General features: G+C 45.3%; 6 protein-coding genes across 9 annotated transcripts; 4 read left to right on the top strand and 2 right to left on the bottom strand.

Moving 5' to 3' along the window:
• Window positions 1-236: 236 nt before the first annotated feature.
• On the bottom strand, window positions 237-1,995 carry LOC6501071 (programmed cell death protein 10). Its single transcript, XM_001954469.4, has 5 exons — window positions 1,695-1,995; window positions 1,400-1,577; window positions 1,204-1,336; window positions 923-1,087; window positions 237-513 (listed from the first exon to the last, which is right to left on the bottom strand). Exons 1-5 carry the CDS (start codon window positions 1,758-1,760, stop codon window positions 429-431), a joined length of 627 nt encoding a protein of 208 aa, XP_001954505.1. The 5' UTR covers window positions 1,761-1,995; the 3' UTR covers window positions 237-428.
• A 53-nt stretch (window positions 1,996-2,048) lies between these two features.
• Window positions 2,049-4,048, top strand: LOC6499498 (copper homeostasis protein cutC homolog). 3 transcript variants are annotated; one of them, XM_044714040.1, is made up of 3 exons: window positions 2,352-2,486; window positions 2,545-3,735; window positions 3,792-4,048. In XM_044714040.1, exons 1-2 carry the CDS (start codon window positions 2,378-2,380, stop codon window positions 2,922-2,924), a joined length of 489 nt encoding a protein of 162 aa, XP_044569975.1. In that variant the 5' UTR covers window positions 2,352-2,377; the 3' UTR covers window positions 2,925-3,735; window positions 3,792-4,048. The 3 variants fall into 3 exon arrangements, with proteins under 3 accessions (XP_014766111.2, XP_001954503.3, XP_044569975.1); XM_014910625.3 differs by having other exon boundaries at window positions 2,049-3,735; window positions 3,797-4,048; XM_001954467.4 differs by having other exon boundaries at window positions 2,049-3,735.
• Window positions 4,049-4,210: 162 nt separating this feature from the next.
• On the top strand, window positions 4,211-6,314 carry LOC6499499 (coiled-coil domain-containing protein 149). Its single transcript, XM_001954466.4, has 5 exons — window positions 4,211-4,453; window positions 4,511-5,095; window positions 5,158-5,265; window positions 5,317-5,543; window positions 5,601-6,314. The coding sequence occupies exons 1-5, from the start codon at window positions 4,373-4,375 to the stop codon at window positions 6,172-6,174; spliced, it is 1,575 nt and encodes a 524-aa protein (XP_001954502.2). The 5' UTR covers window positions 4,211-4,372; the 3' UTR covers window positions 6,175-6,314.
• Window positions 6,315-6,669: 355 nt separating this feature from the next.
• LOC6499500 (colorectal mutant cancer protein) lies at window positions 6,670-10,405 on the top strand. Of its 2 annotated transcripts, none has more exons than XM_014910626.3 (7): window positions 6,670-7,217; window positions 7,725-7,974; window positions 8,035-8,367; window positions 8,426-8,544; window positions 8,602-8,903; window positions 8,963-9,673; window positions 9,732-10,405. In XM_014910626.3, the coding sequence occupies exons 1-7, from the start codon at window positions 6,930-6,932 to the stop codon at window positions 9,862-9,864; spliced, it is 2,136 nt and encodes a 711-aa protein (XP_014766112.1). In that variant the 5' UTR covers window positions 6,670-6,929; the 3' UTR covers window positions 9,865-10,405. The 2 variants fall into 2 exon arrangements, with proteins under 2 accessions (XP_014766112.1, XP_001954500.2); XM_001954464.4 differs by lacking the exon at window positions 6,670-7,217 and adding an exon at window positions 7,475-7,665.
• A 218-nt stretch (window positions 10,406-10,623) lies between these two features.
• On the top strand, window positions 10,624-11,850 carry LOC6499501 (aprataxin and PNK-like factor). The gene is made up of 3 exons (XM_001954463.4): window positions 10,624-11,229; window positions 11,289-11,452; window positions 11,509-11,850. Exons 1-3 carry the CDS (start codon window positions 10,733-10,735, stop codon window positions 11,736-11,738), a joined length of 891 nt encoding a protein of 296 aa, XP_001954499.1. The 5' UTR covers window positions 10,624-10,732; the 3' UTR covers window positions 11,739-11,850.
• On the bottom strand, window positions 11,747-12,911 carry LOC6501070 (translin-associated protein X). The gene is made up of 2 exons (XM_001954462.4): window positions 12,104-12,911; window positions 11,747-12,051 (listed from the first exon to the last, which is right to left on the bottom strand). The coding sequence occupies exons 1-2, from the start codon at window positions 12,811-12,813 to the stop codon at window positions 11,868-11,870; spliced, it is 894 nt and encodes a 297-aa protein (XP_001954498.1). The 5' UTR covers window positions 12,814-12,911; the 3' UTR covers window positions 11,747-11,867.
• Between the last annotated feature and the right edge of the window lie 71 nt (window positions 12,912-12,982).

Below are 12,982 nucleotides of genomic sequence, written 5' to 3'. Positions count from 1 at the left end.
GACTCTTTCTCCTAAACACACACAAAAAACAAACAAACTGATTTTGTTGTGTTTGAACAGAAATAGAATGAATTATTTACAATAAATTGTAAACGAAAATATATACTCGTACACATCTATCTCATCGTATTAATAAATAGTTTGCTCATTAATTAATTACAATGCCTAGGTTTTCTTGAATTTAGTGTCCAATATTATTAGTTATTATTATATTTAAATGATTTTCAATGGGCCTATTTATTTTTAATTACAACAGATTTGCATTTACTTTCAAACATTTTAACTTGGCTTGTTGTGTCAGGCGATTTGGGTATTTAAGTGTGTTCTTGGGTCTTTGTTTATTTGAATTGTGTGTTGTGGTTAAATGGTTATTTAAAAATAAAATTAAAATGCCACTAAAATTTTCCATAATTAAAGGATTTAATTCTCTACTCGCATTTACTCTTAACTGTCAGCATTATTTGATTCGTTTGCCGTATTAGAAAAAGTGCACTTATGAATACTGCATTCGGTCTGAAAATAGATCAAAGAAAATAAAACAGATTAGCTAAATGATTGCTTACGAAAACAGTATAAATTAATTATCAAATTGAAAATCGATTAGATTGAAAGGTCACATATAATGGCAGTGGAGGCAACGGTCGCAACCATCAATTCCTAATCGGCCAATTTGGTTCCCATTTAAATTTTAAAATAGACAAATCCCGCCACCCGCCATAGCAAAAAAATCTCCGCCGCAAAGTGATAAACCAAACAACAATACCCGGAATGCCAATGCGGTGACATCATTCCAGCGGTTGGCCCAAAACGATAAGAAACCAGATATGAGCCGATTAAAGAAACCGGCTATCATGCCGTGGCCGCGTATCGTATGATAAGGCCAATGTAAATACATGGCCGGAGCTTAATGTTCTGTACTTACTGTCCTTCTTTGAAGTACTCCTTCAGCGTTGTGCTGAACTTCTTGGAATATTTGACAAACTCCTTTTTGCGCTGCTCCACAGCCTGCTTGCCCGTGACGCCCGGTATAAACGATCCGATCTCGTTGACCACATCGAGCAGTTTCTTTATGGCGCTGGCGATTTCTCTGTGGGACGAAAGGGTATTACATTTATTAAATAAAATAGTTGTAATTTGACTAGCTAAGTATGCAAAATACTTATTTAGTTTCATATTTTCAGTTAAAATGTTTCAGCTGCTTACTTAATAGTCTCCAGGAAGGTCTTCCTGTCGTTTATTTCGTCGGGAATTCGGCTGAGGATCACCTTGAGAGCCACAGACTTGCGGTTTAGCTCCTGGAACGGCTCCTCGGTGCGCGTCAAACGGTATTCATTGACTGTATAGGAGGAAAAGGACGTAATTATGTGTGTCAAAAGGAGTTGAATAATAGACGACTTACGGTCGGCTTCTGTAATGTTGCCCTGTAATCGGAGAACGGCCTCGTTTAGGTTTACGTGTAGTTCCGCCTTTCGGACGATAGTGGCCACTAGATCGTAGCAGAAGCCCGGGTTATTTTGCTCCGACTTGAGAATGGCCGAGCGCAGTGACTGGGCAGCGCCAACGTCGCGTCGCTCGAGCTGCAATGGAAAATTACAAGATACAACCACATTTACATTGGTACCAAGCGTTTACGCAACAGCCAAAGTCAGAGCCGCAACCGCTGCCACGAATCTTGGCGGAGATGGCTTACTTACCTGTGAGAAAATAGGCCGCAGTATAACGGGCAGAACGAGAGACGAGGTTGGCTCGCCCATGGTCATTTCTATGTAACTCCAAGTACGCTCGGTCTAGGCTGCAACGTTTCTGTCCCTGCTGCTGCTGCGTTCTTCGCGTTATTTGGACTGGCGCATGCTGCACTTCAGCAACGGCATCCGCATCCGACTCTGTTTTTACTTCCGATCGACGCTAAGACGCACTCTCCTCACGCCTGGGCAAATCAAATTATAAAATTAACAAAAATTGTTCACAACAAAATGACACAGTGTTGCCAGCAATGCAACTGAGGGGAGTATCTCTGCGCCGTGACTATCGATAGCATTTTTCTAGCGATGGGCTGGCCAAAACAGCTGATTGTTACCGCTGCTTGTGCCATCGCTAGCAAAAAAGAATATTTTTGTTTACCATCCGGATTCCTACTGATAAGAGCGATGTCGAGCCAAGATATTAAGCTGGAAGTGTGCGTGGACTCCATAAGGAGCGCCTTTGCCGCGGAGGATGGCGGCGCTAGCAGAATAGAGCTGTGCTCGGCCCTGGGAGAAGGTGGCCTGACCCCCAGCGTTGGCACTCTCAAAGTCCTCAAGGATTCGCTTTCTCTTCCCATTTTCTGCATGCTTCGGCCCCGGAGAGGAACAGACTTTGTCTATGATGATAGGGAGATATGCGCCGTGCTCATGGACATGGATCTTCTACGGGCGAATGGCGCCGATGGCTTCGTCTTTGGATCCCTAAACCCGGACCGATCCATCAATGTGGAGCACTGCCGGCAGGTAATGTTGCGCTCGGAGGGCTTACCGGTCACATTTCATCGCGCCTTCGATCTCACAGACCAGAAAAACATGCACGAGAACGTCCAGCTGCTGAAAGAGCTAGGTTTCAAGCGAATACTGAGCAGCGGATTTCGTCCTTCGGCCGCCGCGGGAGCCGATTTCCTAGCGCAGATGATTGCCAAGCATCACCGGGACTTAATTATCATGCCCGGCGCTGGGATTAAGGTACCAAATCTGGAAGAAATCCTTACAACTACCCGATGCCGCGAGTTCCATGCCTCAGCCATGGACACAGCCAGCGAGGACTATGTGGCGCCTACCACCACTCGCATGGAGTGTGATGTTACCATGGGAAAGCAGGACATTGATCCATACTACGGCACCAATCCGAATGTGGTGCGGAAAATGGTGACAATAGCAAGTGCCATGAGCTGCTGATGATTTTAAATTTAGAGTTTAATAAGTTAGCTAAGACATATTTCCATTCCCGACCATACACCATTGTGTAAATTGTAATTGTTGCGACTGCCCTGTAGCCAAGTAGTCTTACCAAAAAAATTCTAAAAGTTAGTATTAAACCCAAAAAAAAGTTTTTGATCCTTGTTTCACGGAATCAGCATGAATGCAGAATCTGCAGACACAATAGAACCCGCTTCGCAAGAGATAAGTCCATTTCTTAAGCAGTTGGAAAGTGTGGAGAATATGTTGCACAGAATGGAGAACTACACTCGAAGGCTCAACCATCAAATCAACGACCTCAAGTGTGTGACCGAGGCCAATCGACAGGTTATCGCCAGGTTGCAGAATAATGGGAATAGTATGAAGTCCCTATTAGACGATGAGCAGGAACAATTGAAGACCCAAGCCAGCCAACTGTTAGTGGTTAAGTCATTGAACTCTGGAATGTCCCTGAACATGGTAGACCTTGGGAAGGATTTTAACTCGATTGGAGTGGATCTAAAAGAGGTGTGCCACCATCCGACGGCTAAAGAGAACAATCATTTGTGTGAAACTTGTGAGGTGACCAACATCAGACAGATCAGTTGGACGCACTGCAAGCCCACGACAGATGAAGGCATGATGGAGAAGGTTGAGAATCCCAACCACTTGGTGGAGATGCACAGGGAAACTGTAGCATTGTTGAATTCGCTTAAAAGCGATTTGGACAGAAAAAATGCGCGCCAGGAGTACAGAAGAAAAAATAAGACAATTTCCAACTTAAATCGCCAACAACAACTCATACAAAGAGGTTAATATTTTTCAGAAATTTACGTTCTTGTCTAGCAGTTTGTTGTTTAATTTCAGTGCAGTGTATTGTAAAGACGGTTGATAATCTCAACTTAAAAACAACTTCTGTTATGGAAGTGAAGACCATTTGCAGGCGAGTAATGAGTGCGCTTGTGAAGCGGCAGAAGGTTTATCAGCTATCCCCCGAAGCGTCCAGAATTGGATGGTCAAGCTGTAGCGACATGAAAATTATAAGGTCAAGATACTCTTTCCACAAAAACCCCTACCTGTAAACTGTGAAGTCTGTTAATAAAATATTGTTTTTGTAAAAAGAACTTGAATATCATTTTTATTTTATAATTTTATTTATTAATAAAATTAATAAAATATTAATTAAAAATTAAAACAAATATATTTTTCAAAAAGGCTTTGTACTTCCCCCTTTTAAAATCGGTTATCGGTTATCGAAAAAATTCCACCATATGTAGCATACATTTTGGAGCCCAGTGCGCAGGCTCCTTTGAAAAATTGATTCATTCGATTTGTTTGGCCAGCATGAAGTCCTCAAAAAAGCACGAATTGTAGAAAAGTTTCAAATAGTCCATATATTTCAATATACTGTCAATGTCAACGACTGAAGCTTTGTGTACAGAAATCGAATGGAGACATTTACCATGGATCTGGAGGACGTGGCCAGTAGCCACGGATTTGGACAGCATATGGCCTCGTACAACGTAGAAGTAAGACTAGCGGGCACCTCCACCCACCAACGAATAATACATAATGTCCTCTTGCAGACTTCGGCTGTGCATCGTAAGCTCCAGAGCAAAGTCGAGGCTCTGAGGATCCTGCGCCAGGAACTGGAGCAGTTCCGTGTAGAACGAGATCAGTACAAACTCGTGGCCGAGACCCTGCAGCTGCGCTACTCAGCTCTGAAGACCAATAATGAGCTCTTGGCCGTGGGCGGGTGCGGTGCCCTCAGTGAGAACTCCAGTCTGGCCGCCCTTCTCCACGAGACGCGAGAGCAGAACCTGAAGCTCAGCACCGAAGTTGAAGCTCTCCGGCAACGACTCAATGAACTCCAAGGGGACATGGAACTCCTGCGCGAAACGGAGGCTAGCAACAAGTCGCGGGTACAGGCCATGGCCACCGAGAATGCCGCCCGCAACAAGGAGGAGGTGCAGTGGCGCCGGGAACGGGCCAATTTTATCTGCCACCTGGAGGGGCTCAAGAAGCGAAACGCCCAGCTGGCCTATGACTTGAAGGCTGTCATCGATGAGAAGGAGGAGCTGATCACGGAAAGGGATGCCTACAAGTGCAAGGCCCATAGGCTGAACCATGAGCTATTTGTGGCACTCAGGGCTAAGAAAACCCACCCAAGAGTAAGTTTAATAGAAAACTTTTTAATTTTAAAGGCATTTCAGGAATGACAGAATCATTACAGCTCCTGGACATCGACAGCGTTTTGCTGGAGAACAAGTACCTGCACGAACGAGTGAAGATCCAAGAAAGTGAACTGGAGCTGAGCAAGCAAAGCATTACCAAGTACAAGGTATAGTCCAAAAAATCCAAAAAAATCAATTATTTCAAGTATTTCTTTCAGACTATGCTGGATGCGAAGCGGAAAAAGGGGATTGTTAAGCTCGGAGGGGGCAGCACAAACGAGGAAACTATTCTAAGCCCCAGACAAGTTAAGTCAATCCTGGAGAGTGGTATTGACTTACCGCAGAAAACAGAAACCATACATGATCTGAAATCCCTATGCCTGGCTCTACTCGATAATCTCAATGACAAGAACTTGGCTCTGTCGCACCAGAAGAAGACCAACAAGTAAAATATTCAGTTTAAAGTTTTATTTTCCTTAATAAATAATGAAATATCCTTTAGAATCCTTGCTGGCAAGATGACGGAACTGGAGCAGCGATGGCAGCAGTTGCTCTCCGGTAACGAGGATAATGACGAAGTCGTCGAAGCGGAAGAGGATGAGGACTATGGCTACGCTCCCTCCCAGCTGCTTCTAAATGGCTATTGCGCCGCCATGGTTGATGATGAAGCCGATGCCATCAGCAGCCCTCCGTCCATTGGTGCAGAGAATGCAGCTGGTGGCACCTTGACTCCAGAATCGGCAGATACCGCGAAACACAAGCTGCACTCCGACGACGGAATGTCATCCCTTTCAACGGAGTCCGTCGATTCATCTGTTTATGGGGCCGATGTGCGACCAAGCTTCTTCGAAAAATCTTCATCTGCAACAACGGACTCGGGAAATGGAGGCTTTGGCAGTCACTGCCATGGAACTCCACGCATCTCCAGCGCCGTGGCCCGAGAACGGATGGAGGACTTGAAGGACCTGCCACCCCATCTGGCCAATCTTGTGCAGAAGGCACTCCACGAGCTTGACATGCGAGACTACGAGGCGATGGTGGCGATAAAGGCGGAGAATATCGCCTCCTTACCTTAGGAAAGAGAAAACTAGTTCAATTCAGGGCTCTAAATGGAACAGATGGAACCATATCGGCGTGTTGATAAAAAGATATATACTGTATATTCCCACAACAGCGTACAATAAATAAATATGTGTGAGAAACAAAGTATATTTCTTTTCCTGACCTTTTTTTAACTTTCCAACTGTCCTAGGTTCTCGATCCCATTTGCCCGACAAATTTTCTAAACCAAAACCAAATGAATTATAATTTTCATATATTTAAATGTTTTAATGAAACATACTTCACAATTTTTTATAAATTTTATGAATTTAGTGTCTTAAAAATACATTTGATTTAGGGAGTTATATTTTAAACAAAAAAAAATGAGTTATACCGAATTTAAGAATAGATATATTTTAATTTTTTTGAAAAGAGATTCAAAATAAACTGTTATTCTTAAATACAAGAGTACTTAATATTCTAAACACTGCTACAACACTGTTTTCGGGCTTTACAACACTGTGAGTGGCCGAAAAAAAGTCTGTCTGGTATACATTTCTGATAAGAATGCAATAAACAATTGGCTCCTTACAACTGCGATGAATCGAGGCGGTTCCTAAATCAAAGAATTCTAAATCAAAATAATCAATTAAGGCTCTAATGGAAATCGCCATGTAGAGCTAAGCCGGTGCCACCGAGTGTCAGAATGGAGCAAAAATCAAAAGCCACTGCTAAGCGGGGAAAACAAAGCCGCTTTTAAGTCTGGAAGAGATTAGGGATTAACTCTATAATGTCCAACGACGTGCAAGTGGCAAGAGTGGCAAAAATAGCCACTGATGTGCCTCGACGCAGCGGCAAAAGGGATTCCTGTGGTTTTCAGGGGAAACATTCGGGCAGTGCGTCTGGAGAGGATTTCGAGTATGTATTTGGGAGTATTTCGCCCAGAGGAGGTCCGACCACAAGGCACCTGGTCGGATCTTATAATCTAGACTCCCCGGAGGTATCAAATCGCGACACAACTGCCACCGAAAGCGACAACAACATATCCAGCTGCTCCACGCTGGACATTGTCAACAAAGTGAGTGATTCCTGCACTGAAAGAAATTTGTCTGAAAGAATGCATATTTTTCCTTTTATTTAAATTAATTCTTATCTAAATTGGGCTTGAAAAACCATTCAAATATGATTTCATTTCTATTAAATGGTAAAAACAAGTAAGATTTTGTTTAAAGTGTATATAATTTGGGGGACATCGAGCAGGAAGGTGGCGCATAGTGCGCAGCTGCGTGTCGAAGGCCGAGGGCCAAGGGTCAAGCTGCAGCGGCGGAGAGCTGTTGCAATGCGCGCGGATGACGACGTAATCGCCAGTCAAAATTTTCCACTGGGCCATGATTGCGGAGCAACTGCTTCCGCGCAGCCTAAGCTGCCTCTGCTGCAGCGATACTCCGGCGGTCCCCAATGGGGACAAGCGGCGAAGCTGGGAATATACACTGATGGCCCAGCCATTGGCCAGAAGACCCATAAATGTGACAACACAACCTAGACACTTGTATGTATTAATTTGTACTTTCCCATCCGCTTACAGGTGGAGCAGTTGTCGGTCCAGCAGTTGGAAAACAGGGTTCGAGAGCTGACCCAGCGACTGCAGCAGGCGGAGCGACAGCTATCCGAGAGCAATGCGGAGAGGGAGATGTGCCACAAGCGGCTGGAGGTGGTGAGTCAGGCGCATGAGTGCCGCATCACCGAGATGCACTGCGTCATTGCGGAGCTAAGCAAGAAACTGCGAAGCAAGCAGGATCACATCATTGTGGAGGAGCAGGAACCGGATGGCAGTGGTACGATCTCTACAAGTCCTACAACTTTAAAAATTGTATTAATTTTGGATCTTTTTTCAGAATTAAGTTTTCAGGAAGGTTCTATTTACAACTCGGAACTGAATCTGACCAATCCCGATGCCGAGTGCCAGACAGAACCACTCGAGGACCTGGAAGGCGCCTGCAGTGCTGCCAGTCGAGACAACATCATCCCCAAGACCCAAGAAATCAGTCACAAGGGCCAGGTGGAGGCGCTGCAGGAAGAGGTGCTGCACTTAAGGGGCCAGATTGCACTTCTTCAGTCTGAGATTGCCACAAAGGACAACGCAGTGGTGGAGGAACAAACTAAAGTGTCCTTCTTTGGCTGCGAATCGGAGGTAAACGATGGTGGGCAACGACTCAACGATTTAAATGGTAATTACTAAGTTATTTTTTATTAATTAATTAAACTAATAAACTTAATATATCCCAGCTTGTGTTTCCCTGACGAGCCCCCAGAAACGAGTGCCTGCTGTGCCCAAAATGGCAGAAAGAGTGAAGTTGCGGTGTGCCAGCAAGAATGAAAGCAGCGAGGACCCTCCCGACAACGAGGTTTCGATTTAAATTATAAACTTTTTCTAGAAATCACTCAACTATCTCTTCCTGCAGCACATTAATCTCGTGGAGCATTTGGTGGGCGAATTGAAGGAGCAGAACATGTTCATGGAAAGCTTCATCGAACCTCTGTACTTGAGCAAGGAGTTGGAACGATTGCAGCGGCGCGTAGAGCACCTGGAAATGCGGAACACCATGCTCGCATTGACGCTGGACGAGTGCAAGGAGCACACGGATCATTTGTATCTGCTATGTGGGAAGTACGAGTCCAATGCAGTGGCATTGCAAGTAGCCCTCAACTGCAGCGATCGCGCCATAGAAGCCTATGATGTGATGCTCGCTCTGCTAGAGAGCAAGTGAGTCTAATCCCTTGTGTCCTTATCCGATCTAACTAACTTATTTTTAAATTCGAAAGGCTGGCTCTTCTCAGCGAGAAATCGGCAGCGGCAGAGGAAAGTCGGCGTTCGGTGGAAGCAGTAGCCAGACATCTTTTATCCCGCCTGGACAGGGAGAAGAACATTTGCGAAAACAGCCTGGGACCCTGGCAACACAACATCAATCTGGGTGGGGAGGAGGTTTCAAAGAGCCTTCGTCCATGGTGTTCCGACGACGATAACCGACTGCGCTACCATGTCTCGAAGCTAAAAGGACGTCGCTCCAATGTGCAGCACACAGTTGTCAGCCTAGAGTCGCCCTTCAGCGATGTGTATGAGAAGAAACGTTTGGCCCTGGAGAAGGAGCACGAGTTGCGGGACGGAAGTAAGAAGTCTCCGATCGATCTGGAAACAGCAGTCATCATGCAGGAGTTGCTAGAGATGCGGGATGAGAACTTGCAGCTCAAAAGTAAAATGGATGAGGCGGAGCAAGAGCGACAGAATGCCAACGAAAGGGTGGCCATCCTCCATGATGCTCTGAAGCAACTGCAGGCCAGTAACAGGGTGTCATACTCGGAGGCAGAGCACGCGGCTCTAACTGAGCAGCAATTGGTAGAGGCCTTAACCCGCGAATCGGAGCTAAAAAGTCGCATCCAGGTTTTGCTGGCCAATGTCGCCGCTTCCCAGAAGGCATCCGACGAAAAGTACGAGCAACTGCATCAAAACGTTCAAGAGCTGCAGACGTCGAACCAGTGAGTTCCCTTGCCAAAGTTATACCTACTCTGATTAATATTGAACCCTCCTGTTTAGCAACTTGGGACAAATGCTGGAGCATAGTAAGCACAAATACCAAGTGCGTGTTAAGAAGCTGGAGCAGAAGATCATCGATTTGCGGTTGGAACATGACCAACGTCTCAAAAATGTTCCTGAAACGACACTGTAGGTTATGGAAGAACGGATCGGCCATTGCTGTGAACTTGGGAGTAGCTGGAAGTGGTGCGGGCGCGCTTGTCACATATCCCGCAAAAGTATTTTCCTTCTAGATCATATCGCTTTATATTTCCCTATGCTATGCCCACCGGAGATGGAGGCACCTGACCAGCACCCTGCTTCACTTTTGGATTCGATGTTGGAAGAAACGACGACAGTATCACGAATGTGCCATGCAACTAACATGCAGTCGGGTGGGGCCTTGCCCCACAAATCGGTCTGCACCCACTACATATACATATAAATATACATATTTGAGGTGCCATGAGCATGGCTCCAATCTATCAGGATGTTCGTGGAATTGGATCTCGAGTCCTTTACCCGACGCCTCAAGCAATTACATATACATACGTACATACGACTAGGCAAACTAAGAAGTTACTCACGACGCATACACGGGAATCCTATATTTATACAATGTATTCGCATTTTGCTTGTTATATGAATTCAATATGTATTTAAAATTGTACAAATATATAACAGACTATGGAATACGAATTTTTAATTTTGGCGCCCATTGTATCGATAATATGTTATCAATAGAATATTTTAATGTTGGAAAACATTTTTATCTGCGTATTCTTGTGAAATTGGAAACGCAAATGTATTTAAAATTGTACAAATATGTTGTTATATATATATATATTGTAACAGACTATGGAATAAGATGTTTTCTTTTTGGCGCCCAATTTATCGATAATGTGTTATCGATAGGAAATTTCAATGTTGGAAAACATATTTATCCGCGCATTGTGAAATTGGAAGCAAAATAAACTCCGGCTGATCTCCTCTGAAAAAAGGAATTCAGAATCCCAAAAGAAATGAATTCTCTCGCTGAATCTGTCCAAGAAGATACGGACCAAAATCAGGGCATCAAAAGGAAATCCTCTCAAGACTCCGCCAACAATGAACATAACTCTGACGACGAAAGCAGTCCCAACAAGCGCCCCAAGGAGGACGATGATCCATTGGTGTCCATAAAAACGGAGTCAGAGTCGGGAGACCCCGTCCAAATAAAAACCGAACCCATAGATAAAGATGAAGCTACGACTTCATTTGCTTCCACAAGTGGCCCTCCTAAAATCAAAACAGAACCGGCCGAATCTACGACTTCAGTTGCTTCCACAAGTGGTCCTCCTGAAACAAAGATCAAAACTGAATCCTCTGCATCCACAATGGATTCTGTAAAAACGGAACCTTCTGCTAGTGCAGATCCTTCATCAGGATCTGTACCCACTGATGGTCAATCAGCAGATGATTCGTCCGTGTCCTCGAGCAGCACTAGGCCTTCCTGCCGCTTTGGTATTCGTTGTTACAGGTTCGTGCTGCAAACCACTGAACTATATAATCTTGTTTACTTACCACAACCCATTCTAGACGCAATCCAGTCCACAGAAGTTCAGAAGCTCATCCAGGAGACCCTGACTATCGACGTCCCAACTTCCCGGATCCGCCTCTGGGCACCCCACCGTGTCCCTTCGGCAACGCTTGCTACCGCCGCAATCCCATTCACTTTCAGCAGCATTCGCACCCTCCAGACTGTAAGTAGGACTCGCTTCGCTTCGACTTCAAGTGGACTAAAGGTCAGAAACTTCAGTCAATTCCGCCCAGAACATAAGCAACCGTCTCCGACAACGGAAAGCCAAGAAACCGCAGCAAGATTTTTCTTCAGAGGACGAGGTGGAGGAGGAGGAGAATGAGGATCCCTTCGCTGATGACAATGACCAAGATGCTGACTATCGTCCAGGCGGGGATATAGACGACGATGATGAGGAGGACGAACTTGAGTTCGACAGCCAGCGAATCAACAGCGAAGATTACGATTAAATAGGATCTGAAGTTCCATTCCATCCCATCTATTGGGTTTATTGTTAATCTATATTCTAGAATAAGTTGTTTCAAATACCAAATTACTTAATATATTATTATTATAAACCTATATAGTTTATAAAGTAATTAGTAGAAGCCTTCGTCGACATCGTCGGCTGGTTTCTGGTCAAAAGTTGCACCCCATTTGGCTGCCTCTCCGCCGCGAACCTTCACATTGTAGCAGACATTCTCGGCTTTCAAAACGCTCTGCCGCATGGTAGTGATCTTGCGCCACAATTCACGGGCTCGCTGGCAGTTCAGGCTAATGTACCTGGAATTCGAAGGATGAGCCGATTTCTTCCTAGTGAGGGGGAGTAACTTACCCTTTGTAAAAGTGCTGCAGGGCCTTGCAGGTCTCCATGCATGCGTCCGTGTCACCGCTGCCCAGGGAGTTGATGCAGCGACGCATCAGTTCTCCCGTAAGATCGGAAAGACCCAGAACGTACTCGGTTGGGTCGACAAAGAACTGGAACTTCTTGAGGCTCTCTTCCGCCGGAGTGGAAAGTGCAGTATCCACTTCGTTTCCGTCTTCATCCTTGGGCTTGGGTGGCTCATCCTCGACGTACTGCATCACTGCTTGAAGAGCCTGCCAGTCCGACACGCACTTGACCTCGTTCTGCGAGTCCTCGCTGCACAGATACTCCATGTAGGTGTACGCCTCAATAAACTCCTGCAGGCCCGGCGAGTAGGCCGCCCGGAACTGATAGACATCCTGGTCGCGCAGCTCCAGAGCCACGGCTCGAAAGTTCACCTCAATCAGTTTGTTCAGACGCTGACGCGCCTCCTCCAGGACCTTCTCCTTGTTCTGCTTCCGAGAGTCGATGGAGTGCAGCAGGAAGATAATGCGCTTCGATTCAATGGTAATGTCGCGGCTCAGCTTGACAATCCTCTCGTGGCGGTCGTGTTTCTGAGTGAGTTCGTTGGAATACTTTGTGAAAGCCAAAATAATGGGATTATCCTCGTCCAGAGCCACTGCCGGTTGGCGCCTCTTAGGACCACCATTGCGCTGCCCTCCGCTTTGATTTTTTGGCATAATTAAAGAGTAGTTATACCCAACAAAACTTTAATTAACGTGGACAACAGATCTGAGCCGGCTGCTAAACAAAAAATGTGAAAAACAAAACATGTCCGTCAAAGTAGCGTCGATAGGGAACAGTGAAAATGGAACACATTGAACCTGAACTAGTTCTTACCACTTTCAA

This window comes from Drosophila ananassae, chromosome 2L, assembly GCF_017639315.1.
Source record: "Drosophila ananassae strain 14024-0371.13 chromosome 2L, ASM1763931v2, whole genome shotgun sequence".
NCBI lineage: Eukaryota > Metazoa > Arthropoda > Insecta > Diptera > Drosophilidae > Drosophila > Drosophila ananassae.
This window is presented reverse-complemented; position numbering and strand designations above follow the sequence as displayed.